Source organism: Leopardus geoffroyi, chromosome C3 (assembly GCF_018350155.1).
Source record: "Leopardus geoffroyi isolate Oge1 chromosome C3, O.geoffroyi_Oge1_pat1.0, whole genome shotgun sequence".
Lineage (NCBI taxonomy): Eukaryota > Metazoa > Chordata > Mammalia > Carnivora > Felidae > Leopardus > Leopardus geoffroyi.
In genome coordinates, this window is record NC_059338.1 from 4,136,671 (window position 1) to 4,156,063 (window position 19,393).

The 19,393-nt window shown below is 48.5% G+C and overlaps 1 protein-coding gene and 1 pseudogene across 1 annotated transcript; one reads left to right on the forward strand and one right to left on the reverse strand.

Annotated features, from left to right (window-relative positions):
* Nucleotides 1–6,194: 6,194 nt before the first annotated feature.
* On the forward strand, nt 6,195–11,859 carry FCER1A (Fc epsilon receptor Ia). The gene is made up of 5 exons (XM_045454954.1): nt 6,195–6,335; nt 6,958–6,978; nt 8,016–8,270; nt 9,766–10,023; nt 11,463–11,859. The coding sequence occupies exons 1-5, from the start codon at nt 6,278–6,280 to the stop codon at nt 11,660–11,662; spliced, it is 792 nt and encodes a 263-aa protein (XP_045310910.1). The 5' UTR covers nt 6,195–6,277; the 3' UTR covers nt 11,663–11,859.
* A 4,692-nt stretch (nt 11,860–16,551) lies between these two features.
* LOC123586090 lies at nt 16,552–18,798 on the reverse strand (annotated as a pseudogene).
* Between the last annotated feature and the right edge of the window lie 595 nt (nt 18,799–19,393).

Sequence of the window (19,393 nt, forward strand, 5' to 3'; positions counted from 1 at the left end):
CGCACACACACACATGCTCGCACACATACTCAGACACACACGTGCTCACGCACGCATGCACATGCTCATACATACTTGTGCACTCAAAACATGTGCTCACACACATGAACACACACATATGCTCGTGCACACACGTGCTTGTGCACGCACGCACATGCTCACACATGCACATACATACACTTGCGTATACACTCACACACATGTTCGCACACACATGCACACACTCAGACACACGTGCTTGTGCACGTACTCATGCACACACATGCTTGTGCACACACGCACACACTCAGACACACATGCTCGTGCACACACACGTTCTCACACACAGGCACACACGTGCTCGTGCACAGACGCACACACTCACAGACACATGCTCACACACACTCAGACACACACGTGCTTGTGCACACGCACGCACACACACGCACATGCTCATACATACTTGTGCACACACACAAACATGCTCACACAGACACGTGCTTGTGCACGCACACACACAGACACATATACTTGTGTATACACACGCATGTTCACACACATGCACATACTCAGGTGCTTATGCACACATGTGCTCACACACACACGTGCTCGCACACACTAAGACACACGTGCTCACGCACGCACATGCTTGTGTACACACTCAGACACACCTGGTCGCGCGCACGCACACACAGTCGCGCACACACACACACACACACACACTCTCTCTCGCACACACACACCCATTTCCTGACAGCCTGTGGCAGGGATGACAGACTCAGGGAGTATGACCTGAGAGGTGCAGACGACTCCCTGTGTCCTCATTTTTCAACCCCGACCTGTACCCATCATCATCCCCAGAAACACTGGTCACAGTACTGTCTGGTGGGTCCTGAAAGATTAGGGCGGCAGAAGTTACCTATTAAAATGCAAATATCCTCGGCTGAGCTAAGACCTCTTGTCCTTATCTGCTAACAGCCTGCAGGGTTTCCTTTAAGAGAAGGCTGTTTCCATTTTTTAACTGTGTAATTCTGTAAGGAAGCATGACATAAACTGGCCCACACTACACTTGACTCGAGGGCTGACCGCAAGAGGGGTTTCTCTGTCTGCAAGCACGCCTGGGAAGGGGCCAGGACCCCCAGCGAGCAACCGCCCCGAGCTCCCCTGCCCACTCTGAGAGGGAGGCGTGGTCTGCTCCCCCGTGCACACCTGGCGTGGGCACGCAGCTGCGTCCTTGGACCCAGTGTTGCCTCCTGGACCCACCAGTGGTCTTTCGAGCTCTTTGCCCAAGGACGCACGAGAGGGTCTGTCTCCGTTCTTCGCAAGTCCAAAGGCTCCTTGCTCAATACTCACACAATAAATCACACCTACGGCTTTCCTTTCTGCCAACGTCTCTCTAAACCTTTTGCGACATCAACTCAGTGACACTCACAGCAACAGGTGCCAGCACTGCCTCCATTTTCCCAGATATGAGGCTGAGGCACAGAGACGCCAAGCAATTTGACAGGAGTCACATGTCATAAGTGGTCTGAGCTGAGAATCAAACCCCAGAGCCTGTTCAGAGCGGCACTCTCTCATCAGTCTTACACGTAATCTCTGTAAAATATGCGAGGACGGTAATTTATTTTTACACTTTATGTTTTAAAATTTAATGCAATAGTCTAACATTTTATACAATTTTTTTTTAACACCACCATGCCCTCTGAGAATCTTCCTTAACAGGTGAATAATTCTGTTCTCCCCATTCGGAAGGAAAACTCGGGTCACTTCAACTGATCTGCATTTGTTGGAAGGCAGGAAGGCAAGTCTGAGGGCCTCTGGGTCTCTGAGCTGGAACCCAGCATTTATAAGGCGAAGTTCATGGTCAGTTTGCCTGAGCACACGTCGTGGCTCAGACTGCTTCCCAACTACAGGATGCCACCGAGATGCCTCATCTGGAGAGTGAGTGGCTGGTTACGCATCTCAAAGACAGGCAGCACGGTACCCCAGATACCCACAGGGCACATCACGCTCAGGCAGTGGTCCAGCCCTAAGAAATGTTAGGAGACTGATTCGAGGGCTTTCTCTCTGTATTTTATGGTGTTAGGGGACACCCAAGAGATGTAACACTAGTTAGGAAGCCTTTGCCCAGTCTACCGAATGTTTACGACTAGGAGCATGACCGTGCACCTGAGCCAGGTCCTTCGACCGCTGGCAGCCTTTAACTGGATATCTGGTAGGACTCACCTATAAACAGTCTATAGGATATTAGCTCTTGCTATATCACTATATAAAATCCGAATACTATGATCACCTTTGAATTAGAGCATATTCTATCAAAATCAGGTACTAGGAATATATTTCGTGGCTGGTCTCCATTCAAGTCCATGTTTCTGTGAAAAATCCCACTGAGTGTCCCTTCCATGTCAGAAAGCAGTGCGTCTCAGTCTTCTAAAGACGGAAGGAAAAGATCATCTTTGAGATTATTTTCTGAAGTCTTATTTTTCTTTTCTTGGGGGAAAAAAACCCCTGTGTCCACATGCAAAATTGTGGCTTCCATAAGCCCTGTCCCCATCTCCTTTTCAGTGGTATTCACTTCGGGAGTCCTGGGAGCTTCCATTTATTTCTCTTGGATCTACCCAAAGCAAGGAACTGTTCAGGTCAAGACAAGAATTAAAAAAAAAAGTGGTAACACCACTGCCTTTGTTGTGCAAATCCATCAGGCGGCCAGCACTGCTATTGAATCTGCTTTCCTGAACAAACTCCTGTCCTGGTGGCAAAGAGCGCTGATGACCTCCTGGCCTTAAGAATCTAGATTAAAAGGTACGACTCCCTCTCTCTTCTCTCCAGGCACATCTATGAGATATACATAATAAATATGTGACCATGCCAACAGCACTGTGTGACTACGGATGGAGAAGTCATCCCGTGAAGCCAAGAAAAGAAACTGTAGAACAGGAGGTTGGACCGGGTCAGTGATTTCCCATTTGTGGGTTACAGATCCCTGGGAATCCAAATAATTTTGTGCGGGGCCCATGAATCCACGTGTACTTTGAGCACACCACGTAGACTGGATCGACAGACATCATATGGAAGTGGTCGTGAGCCCAGGCTCTTTAGCAAGACTGCCCAGTTTCAAATCTTAATTCTTCCACTTAGCAGCTGCATGACTAGACAAATCACCCACCTTCCCTGTGTTTTTGTTTCCTCATTTTTTAACCACATAAAGTTGGTGGGAGCAAAACAGATCAGACCTGTTGTGTGCTTAGCCCTGTACCTAGTTCTCGGGGAGAGATCGGTGTTTTTACCAAGTGCATTCACACCACAAGCAGACAGCTCTTTTGGTCCTTCATCATTTCACATTCCCATGTCGCATGGACCTTGCCTTGTGCTGGACGACACAGAGAAGAAAAAGCCAACAAATTAGCCCTCTGCCTGCTTCCCAATTTTGGAGAAGGGCACAAAAACCCAGAGACCCGATGGGCCGACCCTTCCTCTGCTACCATGTCCCAAATCATAAAAGTCCCCATCGAAAGCCTTTCACTCTGGATCCAGCTGCAGAGATGAACCCCAGCTCAACGGCCCCGTCATTCACGCGTGGCTATTGGCCTTTCCCTTCTCCACTGCTCCCAAGTGAAATAAATACAAACTAAGGTTTCCAAGAACCAACAATAGGTCACAATATGGGATACAGATGCTGTCTAGGAATACCCAGGTTGTAAGGCTTGTGGGAAGAAATGAGATTAAGACCCAGTCTACTGATGTCAGTGAGCATACTTGCTGATATCGACAGGCGGGACATACAAGGAAGTAACAGCACATCCCAGCCAGAGACCGGATGTCAAATTTAGGGGACTTCGTTTTTAGGTAAGGGAAAGGATTGTGGAATTCAACTGGTGTATCAACCCATTATTCCGGGGTGGAGTGGAGCTACTGCCTTATCTTAGCGTTGATCTGTTCCTTTGGGTACCTGTGGTTGTACACCACGGGGATGATTTATTCTTCCTGATGTTGATGCTGCTGGTTTTGTTGTTACTTTCGTTTTTGTCTCAGGGCTGGACGGACAGGGTGGTCTGGCTGGTTTTTGAAGCTCTCACGAACTGCTTTTGCTGAATCTGCAAACCGTTCGCTCTCACTACTGCCAAAACACTACCTTCATTTCAACAGCAGACACCGAATCACAAGTTTCAGGAGGCACAGCAAACGAAAGTGGTCTCTCTCACCCCCAAAGCTTGTACTGTCTCCGAGAGGAGACAGGGCAGGTCAACGGGCCCACCTCACCCCCCCCCCCCCCCACTCAAGAAGGAGGTGTTTGGACAGGGTAGAGTCTCAGGAGGAAGCTTTCAAACAGACTGTGTGAGTCACAGGAAAGTGTCTCCAAAGGGCAATGTCATGGTCAGATCAGTGTCCTAGGAAAAAGTGCCCTGGACAAACTCCCAACAGCGTGATAAAGTAGATCTCTCTCTGCCAGGACCTTGCTAGTCAAATGTGGCTCTGACGGCACCATAAAAAACAGCTTCGTCCCCATTTCTTTCACCTCCTCCCCACCCCCACTGAACAACTCTTTGTGTTCAAGTCTTTCCTTATCACGCTCACTTCATCATGATTATGAAGATGAATGAGCTTGCTTTATGTAAATAAACTATGCCACCTATCAAACAAAGGAGGGTGACCATTTGCCTTAGTCCAGTTGAAATGCAGGTTTCTCTTAAAAGTCTTTAAAAATTTTTTTTAAATATTTATTTATTTTTGAGAGGGAGAGAGAGCGCGAGCAGAGGAGGAACAGAGAGAGAAGGCGACACAGAATCCAATGGAGGCTCCAGGCTCTGAGCTGTCAGCACAGAGCCCAACGAGGGGCTCGAACCCACGAGCTGTGAGATCATGACCTGAGCTAAAGTCGGATGCTTAACGGACTAAGCCACCCCGGCTCCCTTTAAAAGTCTTTAATAATGGTACTAAAGGAGAAGACCTACTTATGGAGCCTCTTTTACATACTAGACACTGGGTGATGTACTTCACGTGTTTATCAACTTATTACACCTCACAATAAAGCTGTGACCTTGAGGCCGTTATTGTCCCTATGTTATAGGTAAACCTTAATGACAAATACTAGGAGTATTTGAATTCAGATCTTTAAACCCAAACAATCTGTCTTTTTTCAAAATGACTTGCTGTTTTCTTTAAAGATCTGTCACTAAACCACCACGTGGCCTAAAACCAGTCACCAGCCTCCCTTATCTGGAAATTTCTACGTATGAATCTTTGTAGCCCCAAATTCTCTAATGCCACAGAAGCTAGACATTTTGGTTAGGTCTGCCTGCGGAGGATCTTTATGGTCGATTCAGGAGACTTCCTCCAACAGTCTGTAAGGAAAAGCGTGGTGGGACAGAAAGTTAGCGAGGTGGGCCTAGCTAACTTCATACTCTCCCGCCTGCTTCAGAGTTTCGGCAAGGACCTAATAGAATAAATACTGCATGTAAATAAAATATAAAATAAAATAAAATAAAATAAAATAAAATAAAATAAAATAAAATAATAAAATAAATAGAATAAAATAGAGTAAAATAGAATAAAATAAAGTAGAATAAAATAAAATAAAATAAAATAAAATAAAGTAAAATAAAATAAAATTCACCCTGTGAATGTCAAAGACGACAGACATTTGTGGAGCTATTGTCTCCAGCATTCGTCAACAATACCAAATCCTGCGAGAAGGCGAGCATCTCTGGCCTAGAGCTAAAACACAGAGTAATTGGTCGAAGGGGTCCCGGGGGGAAGAGAGCTGCTATGGGCTGAAAGGGGAAAGGGTGGTCATGCTGGAAGATTGGAAACATAAAAATGGATACACGCTGGAAAAGAAAATAAATTCTAGAACAGACCCTGGAAGCTATGGTCTCACATCTGTCGTCCTGTGTTGTGAGCCCCATCAAGACCCAGTAGAAGAGGTGTCTCTGAAAACAGCCCCAGTTTGGCTGCTCAGAGAGTGGATCCTCAGGGAATCGGATGAAAACGGGAGGACTGGCGGGCTCGTGGACCAGCAGGAAATTAGGTAACAAGAGTGATGGCGGCTCCAGAGAACCACGACCGAATGTCAGCAATTTCTGGCCCCGGTAAGGGAGTGTGCTAGGAGGCAAATATGAAATTGCCCAATTAGGTGCTACTCTGAATATTATCTCCAGAGAAGAAAGCAAACCCAGCCGCAGCTGATGAGTTAACCAGATATGATACAGAAAACATTTCCTTCTCCTTTCTGGCTTTAAGTCTATTTTAAGGCGTCAGGTCTCTCCCGTCGAGTCGGCATTTGGGAGCCAGGGAGGCGATGCCGGTTTTCCTGGGAGGCCCTGCTCTGCTGTGGACAGCACTGCTGCTCCTCCTCTGTAAGTAGAGGTTCGGTGGCCCCTCCTGGAGGGGCCGACGTGGGTCTGGGTAGCGGCCGGGGTAGGAACGTTGGCAGTTTTCGTGGTGAACTTTTCTGGGCTCTGTGCAAACCACAGGGCATCTCCCGGGGACTCTGTAGTGGACACAAGCTGGGAGCAGAGCAAATTGGGCTGAGCAGGACCTAAGGGGGAGCCAGCCAGAAGCCTGTTCTTGCGGTCATTCTGGCATCTCCCAGAGGGCAAGGGAGGGAGGGCAGAGGAAAGAGAGAAGTTCTCTCTCTCCCTGGGTCAGATTCCTGAGAAGATGGCTGACCCCTTAAAACTCCATGGATGTTGGGGGCGCCTAGGTGGCTCAGTCGGTTAAGTGTCCAACTCTTGATTTCTGCTCAGGTCATGATCTCACGGTTCACGGGATCGAGTCCTGCGTTGGGCTCTACGCTGACAACATGGAGCCTGCTTATTCTCTCTCTCTCTCTCTCTCTCTCTCTCTAAACAAACAAACAAACAAACAAACAAACAAACTCCAAGGATGTAGACCTCATCACCACCCCCAGATCCCCATCCTCGGGAGTCCCAGAAGACTGGGCAGAGACACTAACTTATCCTCTTTGAACTTTTGCAGATCCAGATGGCATGTCAGCAGGTGAGTGAGTCCTTGCTCCGTCAGTCTCCCCATGGCTGGGCACACTCCCCCCTACACTGTTTCCCATCACCCCACCACCTCTGCTTTCTAATGATTAGGCATCTGCCCCTCCCTGACCAACCTGAGCCCCACTCCCTCCCCGCCTGCCTTCTTTCCCCCGTTCAACACCTGCTCACATACCACCTCATTGTCTCGAGGCACCCCACCTCTTTCTATGCCAACAACCATGTCAGTGGAACATCTAAATGCCCCACCCCTGCCCAGCCTGCCCCACCCCTGCCCAGGCACTGCCACACAACCTCATTCAATGCTTGCATCATCGTCATGGTTAGTATTGCCGCCATTTTATAACTGAGGACTTTGCCTGATTAAGTGCTTGCTGGGGGTCGCGCAGCTGACCAAGGGCCAGCTTCTAACAGAATCCCCTGGGGTCCAAGTCCAGTTCTGTTTCTGTACCTCATCGCCACTGGCCACTTCCCAGGCTCTGGTCAAATTTGTACCACATCTCTTTGTTCCAGAAAACCTATTAAGACTGATCCTCTCGGTGCTTCTCCCTTCCTTCCAGAATTGATGTGGATTTTTCACTCCATATCCACTCACACTTAAATAGTCATAAAAATTTAGAACTGGGAGAGACTGTTTCAGCTAGTCTAACACATTTATTCATCCATTATTCACACGTTCATCCACTCAGCAAATATTTAACGAACGTGTCCTCTGTACCAGCCATTGTGCTGAGCTAGGGCTGAACAGGATAGACATCGTCTCTGCCTGACCAGAGGCTGTAGTCCTCGCTGACAGATACTGGCATGGAAATCAGGAGGACTGAAGTGGTTACCGTATATTGCACTCGTGTCCCGTCTTTCCCCCTAGTTTGGGACTCCCTGGGGCCACAACACTCTTTCCTCCTTCCTGTTTCTTATTAGTGGCCGTACAAGGGTAGACCGACCACTAACTGTCTGACTATTGCCATATCTGTACTTTGGAGCCCTTTTCACTCCCTCTCTATCTCTTCCCACAATTTGATCTTCTCAAAGACACCTGGGAACCTACAGTGTCCTTGAATCCACCATGGACTACCATATTGAAAGAAGACAATGTGACTCTTACATGTAAAGAGAACAATTCTCTTGAACTCAACTCTACTGTGTGGTTCCACAACAAGGCCAGGTTGGGAGTGACAACTTTAACTTTGGACATCGTGAAAGCCCAAACCAGCGATAGTGGGGAATACAGGTGTCGGAACAAAGGATCCATCCTGAGTAAACCTGTGTCCTTAAGAGTCTTCAGTGGTAAGTTCCAGGACTATGGAAAGGTAGAGTCCCCCATGTGAGGAATGGTCCGTCTGGAGATGGGGAGAGATCAAGTTATTCTGGGGCTTGGTGCACTGGGGTGGGACTCAGGGTCTCTGTCTCAAGACCTGCCTGTCTCCTTCCACTACTACTCCTGCGTGGCCCCACCTCCTTTCGGGGTCCTGGCCATCTCCCATCTCCCAGTGGGATCCTTCCAGTCTACTTCACCCCTCTTTTCCTGCTTGGGGTAGATGTATATGGTATGCTCACACGGCATGTTGGATATGTGAACACTGCAAGGAGCTGAACATCTGAAATGGGATCAAAAGGTCAAATTTGGTCAACTGTTTCCATGAGCCACGACCTGGATATCAGGTTGCTCTCTTAGTGTTGAAAGACATCCACGTAGATCCCTCACGACTTCCACTTTTACTAAAGAACAAATGTTATGTTTGCCTCAATTTCACGACTGCTATTGCCAACCACTAGGACAGCACGTTCAGGCACATGCGAGCTAGTTAGTAAATGCTGGATAAACCAAAGAATGACTTCATTTAAATGGCTAGGTCATGGATATATTTGGCTTTACATTTTTTAATGCAAACATACTTTAAAGGATAAGCCTACTTTACGTCTTTCTCTTGAGTGAAAAGAGGTGTGGTGACATCCCTATGCATATTCCAGACACAAACGAAAGCAGCAGGGGATAGCTTCTTTATTTCCTTGGAGTGGATTCTAGAAAATCCTTAAGGATCACTACTAAATAAACTGTGCCCTGCACAGCCTAGCCAGATCTTTGTTCCAAATTCTCCCTCAGTGAATGCCTTTCAATTCTCACGGTGACATTAGCCATACGACCCAACTCTTATACTTTACAGACTCCTCGTTAACAAGTATTTGTTGAGTACCTACCAACTCTGAAGTAATTGTGTTAGGCACTGGGGATATAATGTAAGGATCAGACGTGGTCTCTGGCCTCCTGCAGTATGGAGCCAAATGAGGAAGAGGATATTAAGTGAGTAACTACCCACATAATTAATATTGGCATGCACGTGCTGGGGAACTTTCAGAGCCAACTATGATTGACGGTAGAACTAGGGAGCCCCTAAGAGTCGGGAGGATAAAAGAGACCTGCCCCTAGGCGAGGACTCCCTGGACAGAATAGTCTTATTACCCCGTAGTGACCAGAACTGGCGTCTACAGAGCTGTAGGGAATACTGGCATTCGAGCCTTCCGTGGACAGGCTCAGCAGAGATGTCCGAGTGGTTTCATGGCCCCAGACTCCCTTTCCAGGAGGCAAGAGGATTCATCAGTATAGAGGACAGACTCGAAGCGTGATTTTGTTTTTCCTTTTTCTTGCCCTTATGAGCCGAGAAACGGGTTAATGATAAAACGTGGTTCCTGACGCAGACTCTGCATGACCGCTCCTATTTTTTCTGTCTCTCTGTGTCTATCCATCCCTTTGCCGTTAAATAACGTAACGACCGTTCTTCAGAGTGGCTGCTCCTTCAGGCCTCTACTGAGGTGGTGCTGGAGGGTGAGTCCTTCCTCATCAGGTGCCACAGTTGGAGGAATTTGAATATCAAAAAAGTGACCTACTACAGGAATGGCAAGTTCCTCAAGTTCTGGTACGACAACTACAACATCACCATTAACAACGCCACAGAAACAGACAGCGGCACCTACCACTGCACGGGCTGGATTTCGAAGAAAAATCACATCTCTAACTTCCTCGACATCGTTGTGAGAAAAGGTGAGATGGTAAAGAAGGAGGGGAGCCCACGGCAGGGGAAGGGAGAGGGAGGACACCCGAGCCTGAAGTGGCTGCAGCATGCAGAATGGGGCAGCCGGGGCACCTTGTCTAGCCCACAGGCCTGCAGGGAGGAGGCCCGGGGTGGGCAGCACATCTCTCAGTCTCTGGTGGAATTTGCATGAAGACTAAATGAGGGGATATTTGTGAAACGGATGTCTAGCCTGTTAATAAGCACCACCCAAGCATAACGGATCATGATCAATGGTTCAATCCCAGAGTCCTCTGTGGCTCCGGGGAGAACACTTCTAGTTATCAAATTGAAAGGGAGGCTCAGTGTCGGAGGAATGCAGGTGGTGTAGAGCTTGAAGACGCCACGCTTGGGGAGGAGGGCTGGGGACGGAGACCCACACACCAGTGGGCTGTGTGACTGGGTGGTGAGGAGACAGAGCCTCATGAGGAGACCCGGGCAGGTGCACTGCCTCTAGGGCCAAATATGAAGATGCTCTTTCCAAACTCTAAAAAGAGAGGGAGCCTTTGGACTACCTGCCCTGCAAGGAGGAAATTAGACCTTTTGCTCGGCAGACGTGGCTCATACTAATGCCTAAAAAAGCATGGGACCAGAAGCCAGAATTGAGCCTTAATGTCAATATTCTGTTAACCAGCCTGAGACCTAAGTGCTATTTAATTGTCATTGGCCTTCTGGTATCCTTGTCTGTAAAATAAAGGGCTTGGTCTAGATGTCCCTTGAGGAACTTTAAAAATACCGACGTTTGCATCTCATCTCTTGAGATTCTGATTTAATTGGTTTGGAGGACTGAGCATCAGTATTTTTAAGAGCCCTTTCAGGTAACGGTCTTGTGCAGCCAGTGCTGAGAGCCACGGGTCTAGGTGATCTCTACGGGATTTCTGGCTGTAATATTCTGGAGCTCTATAATTCTAGGATCATCACAAAAATCAGTATCTTGTAACCAGAATAACAAGAGAGGGAAATTGGAAGGCAGCTTAAAGAGGCTCTGGCCCAGTGTCTTCATTTCCCCCAGCGGGCACGCGGTAAATGATGAACGATTCAGAAATGAGGCACTGGTGAACCTCCACCCTCCCCAGCCTCGCCATCTCCTTTCCACCCTCAAGTCAGACGTGGGCCACTGCACCTGTGAGCCCCAATAAAGAGATCGCCTTTCCTATGACCTTCCCCACTGGGCACACTGGCTAGAGGAGCTACAGGCTGGGGCTTGAGGGAAGGTCTCAGGAGTCCTGGGGCTCCAGGAAGCATAGGCAGAGGAACCCAAGTCCTTGAGTGTTGCCCTCGGGTCCCAGCCAGCATATCATGCTAGCGCTGGAAGACAGAGGACCGTTCCCGGTTCCTCTCTCAGGGAGGATGAAGCCCTGAGCCCCATTTTTCGATTCCTCATATGACGTATGTTTCCTGTTGCATCCAGATTCCCCTCCGGAGCACCAAAGCAAATACTACTGGCTACAATTTGTGATCCCATCGTTGGTGGTGCTTCTGTTTGCTGCGGACACGGGGCTGTTTATCTCGACCCAGCAGCAGCTGACCCTGCTCTTGAAGATTAAGACGACCAGGAGGAGCAGGAACCTTATGGACCCACGTCCCAAGCCAGACCCCAAAAAGAACTGATGTTGCTGCTTGGGAAACATTTGCAACGGCAACCTCTCTCTGGCATCAGCGATTGCTTCTCCGTGGTCAAACACAGCTCGCAACGCGCACAGGAGCGTCTGGACGCAAGGCTTCACAGACCTGCTTCATTAAACCAGCTGAAACTGGTTACATGGCATGTAACAGCAAGGGCTCAATAAACATCACTTAAACAAACGAAAGAATGAATATATTCATTTATTAGCGTCTGTAAGAGAGAAGTCCAACTTGAATAAAAGGGGTATGAAACCAGGTAACATGGTGCATCTAAGTGTTTGAGGCTTGCTAGTTTCTTTTTTTGTTTCTAGAGGCAAGAACCATAAAGTCCCAGATTAGGAAGGCTTTCTCCCGACTATCGTAAATCTGGACCAGGCCTATGAGGACCTGGGAGCATGCCGGTGAGATCACTCACTTTTCTGCTCCCACTTCGACTTAACCTTTTTGAGCTTCTAGCTCTTGGATTGCCCTGAAGCTGGGGCAGTCCTGAGCCTTAGGACCCTGGGGATGAGGCTCAGTCTAAGATTTCCCTGTGATTGCTTCTCTCTCTGCTATCTCCCAAAGTTGTGAAAACCCTCTTATAGCACCTGAACTTGGAGAAATTCCAGCAAATACGAATCACCGGAACTCTCAGCTCTGAAAAACAGCCCAGGACTGAGAAAGACCTCAGGCAAAGACCCAACATCTGCTCTCCCGCCCCCACACCACCTTTGCCACGGACACACTTATCCTGGGTGCCAGGAGGAGGCGTTAGGGAAGAGAGGCAGCATATATTAGCAGTACTGACCGTGAGCTCACAACAGTCAACGAGAGATCAGAGCACCTGTTAACTTCACTATATTTTAGAACAATTACTAACATCAGGAGGAAGTGAATCTGGTGGGGGTGGAGGGATGGTTCACAAACACCCATGAGATTGACAAGTCCCATTTTCTCCAAAAGATGTTTTTGGACCATGAAGCAGAGAGAACTATTGGTGTTTTTTGGTTTTGTTTTTGTTTTTTTTCTTTTTCTAAATATAGGTATCTGGGATGAACCTCCTTAACACCACTTCTACTTTTCTCCCCCAAATCATTTCAGACACGTAAGAAATGACCAGATTCCCACTGAACAGCCTAGTCACTTGGCTTCATGTCAACAGGCCTTATGAGTTTCCTGCAACAGAAAGAGGAAAAACAGGAAAATTCCCCATGGGAGGACCCTTGGTATTGTCCTAGGCACTTCCCCTGCCTTTAAGGAAAGATGGAAGATCCATTTTCGGCTACAGCCTTGAGACCATGGTCTTGCCACCACCGTCACAAACAACTTCTTCCGTCACAGTGTCCTACACACGGCTTCGTACACATCAGACGGAAGAACAAGTGACTTACTCCCCCTGAGGATCTGAGGCCAAGTGACCCAGAGTTAAGAGCTGAGGGATATTTCACATGGATAGAAAGTCCAGGCTTGATCAGCTTGAGACGCAACTTCTGAGGCATCTTCTAGATTCCGGAGGATCACAATTCACATTCACCTCTCCTTTTACCCCCACCCGAGCTTGCAAGAGCTCTGCTTAGAGCACATACCTGGACGTTCAAGCCGCCATGAACTAGCTGTGTGACTAGAGCAAGCCGCCTGCCCATCTCTAAGATTCCATTCCTTCTTTGTAAAAAGAGGGGGTTTGAACTAGGTGGCTTCTAAGCTCCCTTGAGCCCAGATGTTCCGTCCTCTGTTACTCGGAAGCCTGTTTCCCATGTGGTGACTACACAGGCTCAAAGGCTCAGAACGCATCCCCAAGAAGCTCTTAGTGTGAATGTTTCCTTCATCCTCCACACGTGGTCTTCACCGTACTCTTCCACGGATGTGAATTTCAGGTTTGTCTGAGACTCATGTCTACCATTCACTTCTTCCTATTTCCTTCTTCTTCATACATCTCTTGTTCCGTAAGAAATGTGGAACAGAGTTAGGGCTTAAATATTTAGTGGAGCTCCAAAATATGGCATTTAAAAGAATGTTTGGGGGGCATCTAGGTGGCTCGGTCAGTTAAGTGTCCAACATCAGCCCAGGTCATGATCTCACAGTTCACGAGTTTGAGCCCCGCGCTGAGCTCTGTGCTGACAGCTCGGAGCCTGGAGCCTGCTTCGGATTCTGTGTCTCCCTCTCTCTCTCTGCCCCCCCCCCCACCCCCCCCCCCTCCAGCTCATGCACTCTCTCTCAAAACTAGATAAAAACATTAAAAAAATAAAAAATAAAAGGACGTTTTTATTTCTATATACATAAAATACTTTGTCTATGCCAGAGAGGGAGCATGTATATCTTACAGGTGATTAAAGTGGAAATAATCCACCCCCCTTCACTCTTAGGGCCTCCTCTGCTACCTCCAGTCTGTTACCAAATTGGTCGAAGCCAGTTCATAGAGCAAATTTTCTCTCCCATAGTTGCTATTCCAAATCGGCTGCCACAAATCATGAATCCTCAATAGAGATTGGTTTTTTGAAAATCAAGTCAGTTAACTCCCTACTGGTGGCCAATGAAAGACATATTCCCTTGGTCACCTCAAGCATGGAAACTCAGACAAAAGACCCACCTCATCAGTATGCTGGGGAACCGAGTGCTTGAAGACAGAGCCTGCTCCTTCTCTCTTCTCACGAAATGGGAAGTAGGACAACAGGATCATCTCCTTGAACCCAGAGATGGGAGCTTTATGTTGAGAAGGCCAGAGGCACCTGCCAGCCTGGGTCCCTAGATAACCTCAGAGAGCAGTGCTGTCTTCCTATGTTAAGCTGTCGGCCCTGCTCTGGACAGTTACTTACCAAGTCCAAATCCCATTTGCTGCTTCATCAATCTCCATGGCATCCCCGTCCCAAAACTTCTACCTAAAAATGTGCCCAGAATCATGGGCAAGTTGACTTGTCCATATCACTTAGAGCATCCACACTCTTTCCCTTCCTGAAAACTGGAAATGATATATCCTCACGTTTAGCCTTTCCTGTATTTGAAATTTTAAAAATATCACCGAGAGTGGTCAGCAATCTCACTGCAAGGTAATTGAAAGGGGATTCAAAGCTGCCATGCAACTGAAAATTGCTGAGGATAAAGGAATAACTTCTTGTGGATTCTGAGAAAAGTTCACATTTAAATTTTTTTCACCAGTTTCCAACCAACCAAATTGAGCCACAAGTAAGTAACAGTTCAATTAATAGGGTGAAATTATTTTTTAATTAAAATATAGAAGCCATTGGCCTCCTGCCTTCACTAGAATATATCAAGTCTAAAAATCTGGGCTCTCTGCTTGCCAAGGACTGTTCTAGAAATGGGATGCTAAACTGTTTCAGATTAGGATCCTCGGAAAACAGATTCTGATGGGCACAACCGGATGGTTCAGTTGGATGAGCGTCCAGCTTCGGCTCAGGTCATGGCCTCGCAGGTTGGGAGTTCCAGCCCCGCGTCAGGCTCTGTACTGACAGCTCAGAGCATGAAGCCTGCTTCGGATCCTGTTGTCTCCCTCTCTCCCTGCCCCTCCCCTGCTCATACTCTCTCGCTCTCAAAAATAAATAAACATTAAAAAAAAAAAAAAAAAGAAGAAAGAAAAAGAAAACAGACTCTGAAACTGATTGAAATGTAACAGGTTTCCCAGAGAGTGCCCTCGGCATCAACACCCGTGTGAGAGTGAAGGCAGCAGACCCTGGCAGGGGGAGTAGCTGAAATGTGATGTATGTCACACCGGCTCACAGATGAGAGCCTTGGAGCCGGGAGGGCCCTTTTTAATCATCTTAGTTGGAGGGACGGGGGCCAGTCTTTACAGCCGGAAGTAGGCAAGTCTTATGCGGCCGGTCTGCCCTGGCAGAAGGTGTGAGACTCTGGAGAAAGTAGCTCTTCAGCAAGAGCAATTTCCGAAGAGCCACTCAGCTGACCTCTATTGCCTCAGAGCCTCCCAGCAGCTGGGGGAACAGATGTGTGGGGCCCAAAGGTAAGCCATCCAGGTAGGGTAGCACAGCATCCACTGAGTACAAGTGACAGAAGAGAGTGAGACCCCGGCTGTCAGACCTCTACCTAATGGCTTTTTATCTGGATTTAAGCAGGATGACTAAGCCAAACATTTTGAAAATAATTTTGACTATCCTCATAGCAAGGCACTGGTGCTATTATGTTGAGAAATCTGGACATGAAGGCAAAGGTGTCTTTGATCTCCAGACCGACCTCACGTGCTAGCTAGTGTTTTGTGCAAAGTCAGACAGGTTAACTTGACTTGGAGAACTTGTTCATTTCCACTGCCTTGCCCCACCCTTCATAACCACCAGACCCTGTGACACTCTCACAAGTGATATTTTGCCCATGCAGGGTCACCCCGTGGGGTGATTCTGGGTGTTGCAGGAGCTGTGTCTGGAAGTCAGGGTATGCTCATTCCTTGGCATAGAAGGCCAGAGTGCCCAGAAGGATGAGGGAGAAAGGACCCTGCCTTGCACCAGAGCGCAAGTGTTCACCTTCTGTGATGCTCAGACAGGAATGCTGGCTTTAAGTCCGGTTTTAAGTTGGGAGCATCGAAGAAGAAACTTCTCAAGATTAACCTCTGCAGGTTTAGGAGCTTACTGGAAAATTAAAAAAAAAAAAAAATTTTTTTAATGTTTATTTATTTTTGAACAAGAGAGAGACAGAGTGCAAGAGTGCAAGTGTGGGAGGGTCAGAGAGAGTGGCAGATACAGAATCTGAAGCAGGCTCCAGGCTCCGAGCTGTCAGCACAGAGCCCAAAGCGGGGCTCGAACCTGCGAGCCATGAGATCATGACCTGAGCTGAAGTCAGACTCTTAACCGACCGAGCCATCCCAGCATCCTTCTTGATCCCATATTTAAAGGCATTTTTGAAACAGCATTAAAATTAATACACGTTAAACAAAATCAGTTAAAAGCCTTCCAATAATCTGTCCTTGTTAAGAGGAAAGGGGCTTCTGCCCCACGGCTCTGCACAGGGCATCCTTGACCTCCTTGTTCCCCAGGCTGTACACGACAGGGCTCAGCAGGGGAGTGAGGACGGTGTAGGTCACAGAGATGAGTCTGTCCTGCCCCCACGGAACTCTGGGACTTGGGCTTGAGGTAGATGACGGAGGCACAGCCATAGTGGACGATGACCGCCGTGAGGCGGGAGGTGCAGGTGGCAAAGGCCTTCTTCCGGCCCCGGGCGGAGGGGATCTTGAGGCGGGTGGAGACGATGAGGACGTAGGAGAAGAAGACCGGGCCCGTGGGCAGAATCAGGACACAGACGCTGACGACAAAGTTGATGATCTCGCTGACAGGGGTGCCCACGCAGGCCAGCTTCAGCAGGGGCCTCACGTCACAGAAGTGAAAGATGACAAGGGCGTCACATCACAGAAGGGCAGGCCAAACACAGATGTTACCTGGACAACGGCCACGCCCAGGCCAGTTCCCAGGGAGCCACTTGCTAACTGGACACAGGCCTCTTTACTCATGACGACTGAACACCGCAGGGGGTTGCAGGTGGTCACGTAGCAGTCATACCCCGTGGCCGTGAGCAGGAAGCAGTTGTTGGTGCCGAAGGTGAGACAGAAGAAGAGCTGAGTGGCACAGTGTGGGATGGAGATGGCTCGTTGGGGGCTGAGGAGACTGGACAGAAATGGGCTGGTGGGGACTCAGGAGGCCGGAAAGCACAGATGATGATGGCCACAGTGTAGTAGGTCTCAGAGAGGGACAGCATGCTCAGGAAGAAGTACATGGGGGTATGGAGGTGATGGTCCAGACGAATAACAGTCACGATGACGATGATATTGCTGGACAGAGTCAGCAGGTGCCAACTCAGAAAGACGGCAAAGACCAGCCTGTGCGGCCACCCGAGTTCCTTTCAAAGAGGAACTCGGCCACGGCAGTAGAGTTTGGTGTTGGCAGTGAGGGAGGTGTGGTTCCGGGCAAAGGACAGGGGTGATGAGCCAACTGTACAAGAGAACAGGCTAACCCAAGGCCTTGGGTAAAAAGTGTGTCCATCGTCTGAGCAAATGCCCTGGACCTCGACGGTCATCAGTGTCAGCTGCGGTCATCGCCTCTATCCGCCTCTTCCTGGGCTCCACCCCAGGACCCTGAGATCGGCGGCAGAGTCAGATCCCAGAGGGAAGGCAGAGGCCGAGGACAGAGGAGATCAGTAGAAATAATTTGCCCAGACATCGAAGAGGCGAGTCCAGGTCAGGGAAGAAGTTGGTCCTCAAACACTCTTGAATTTGCTGGGAAGGATCTAGTGAGGACAGTAACCGAGGTAAAAGACAGAACATATCTGAGGCCGATATCCTTTCAACACCTGTCAGAAGGCACTGTCACTGCCGAATGGCTCAGAAGAGTCCTGTAATGATTTCTGCTTCTCAGAGTCACTTCACCAAGCCCAGCGCCTAAAATCCCCTGCAATCATGAAAGACTAGAAAAGGGAGCATTTCTACGAGCTGGTCCTCCTGAAAGCCCCACCCCACGTAACCTCTCAGGCCATGGAAAAGGTTTGATAAGGCACTGCAGGGGTATGGTTTATCTCCTTGAATTTGAGCAGAAAACAGGATGGAACAGATCCGAGGAGATCCTTTCAAGAAGGGGCTGGGTTTTCCTAGTGTGAGAGCAGAGATAAAATTCACCTAATCAGAGAAGGACCAGATACTCTATTTTTCCCTTCAATTTTGCATATTTCAAGTTGAGACAGGGATAGAAATGGGCTCATCTCATGTGAGCTCAGAACTGGAGACTGGACAGCGGCAGGTTTAGTCTTGCCTTTCAACCCGTGTCTACTCCCGATAGAACGCACCATGGTTATCCATTACTGCCATTCAGAAAGCTGAGCATCATCCTTTTCCAGGCAGAAAACAGTCCTTCCCAAAATGCTGTATTCTGTGTCCCCTCTTCCCTGCGCTTTCTACCAACACCCAACTTGTGGGCACAATGTCATTCTCTGCAGACTGCAACGGTCTCCCAACCAAGGTCCCTCATTGCATCAACCTCAGTCAAGTTCCAAGCGAGCCCCCTGAATGGTAAAAAAAAATCTGCTGATGGTGTTGACCCAAAGGATATGAAAACACTACCTCGAAAAGATTTATGCACCCCTATGTTTACTGCAGCATTTTTTAGAATAGCCACATTATGTGAGCAGCTCAAGTGTCCATCAATAGATGAATGGGTAAAGATGCGGTCTATTCATTCCATACACAATGGAATATTACTCGGGCATCAACAAGAATGAAATCTTGCCATCTGCAACAACATGGTTGGATCCAGAGGGTACAATGCTAAGCGAAATAAGTCAGTCAGAGAAAGACAAACACCGTATGATCTCACTCATGTGTGGAATTTAAGAAACAAACCCCAAAATCCCAGACTGTTAACTATCGAGAACACACTGCTGGTCACCAGAGGAGGGGTGGGGGGTGGGAGAAACAGGTGGCGGGGATGAAGGGTGAAGTCTCCAGGTACATTGATGAGCACTGGGTAATGAATGGAATCGTTGAACCACTATACTGCACAACTGAGACTGATACAACACTGTAGGTTAACTAGACTGGAAGTAAGATAAAAACTTGGGGGCGCCTGGGTGGCTCAGTCGGTGAAGCGTCCGACTTCGGCTCAGGTCATGATCTCGCGGTCCGTGAGTTCGAGCCCCACGTCGGGCTCTGTGCTGACAGCCTGGAGCCTGCTTCCGATTCTGTGTCTCCCTGTCTCTCTGCCCCTCCCCTGCTCGCGCTCTGTCTCTCTCTCAAAA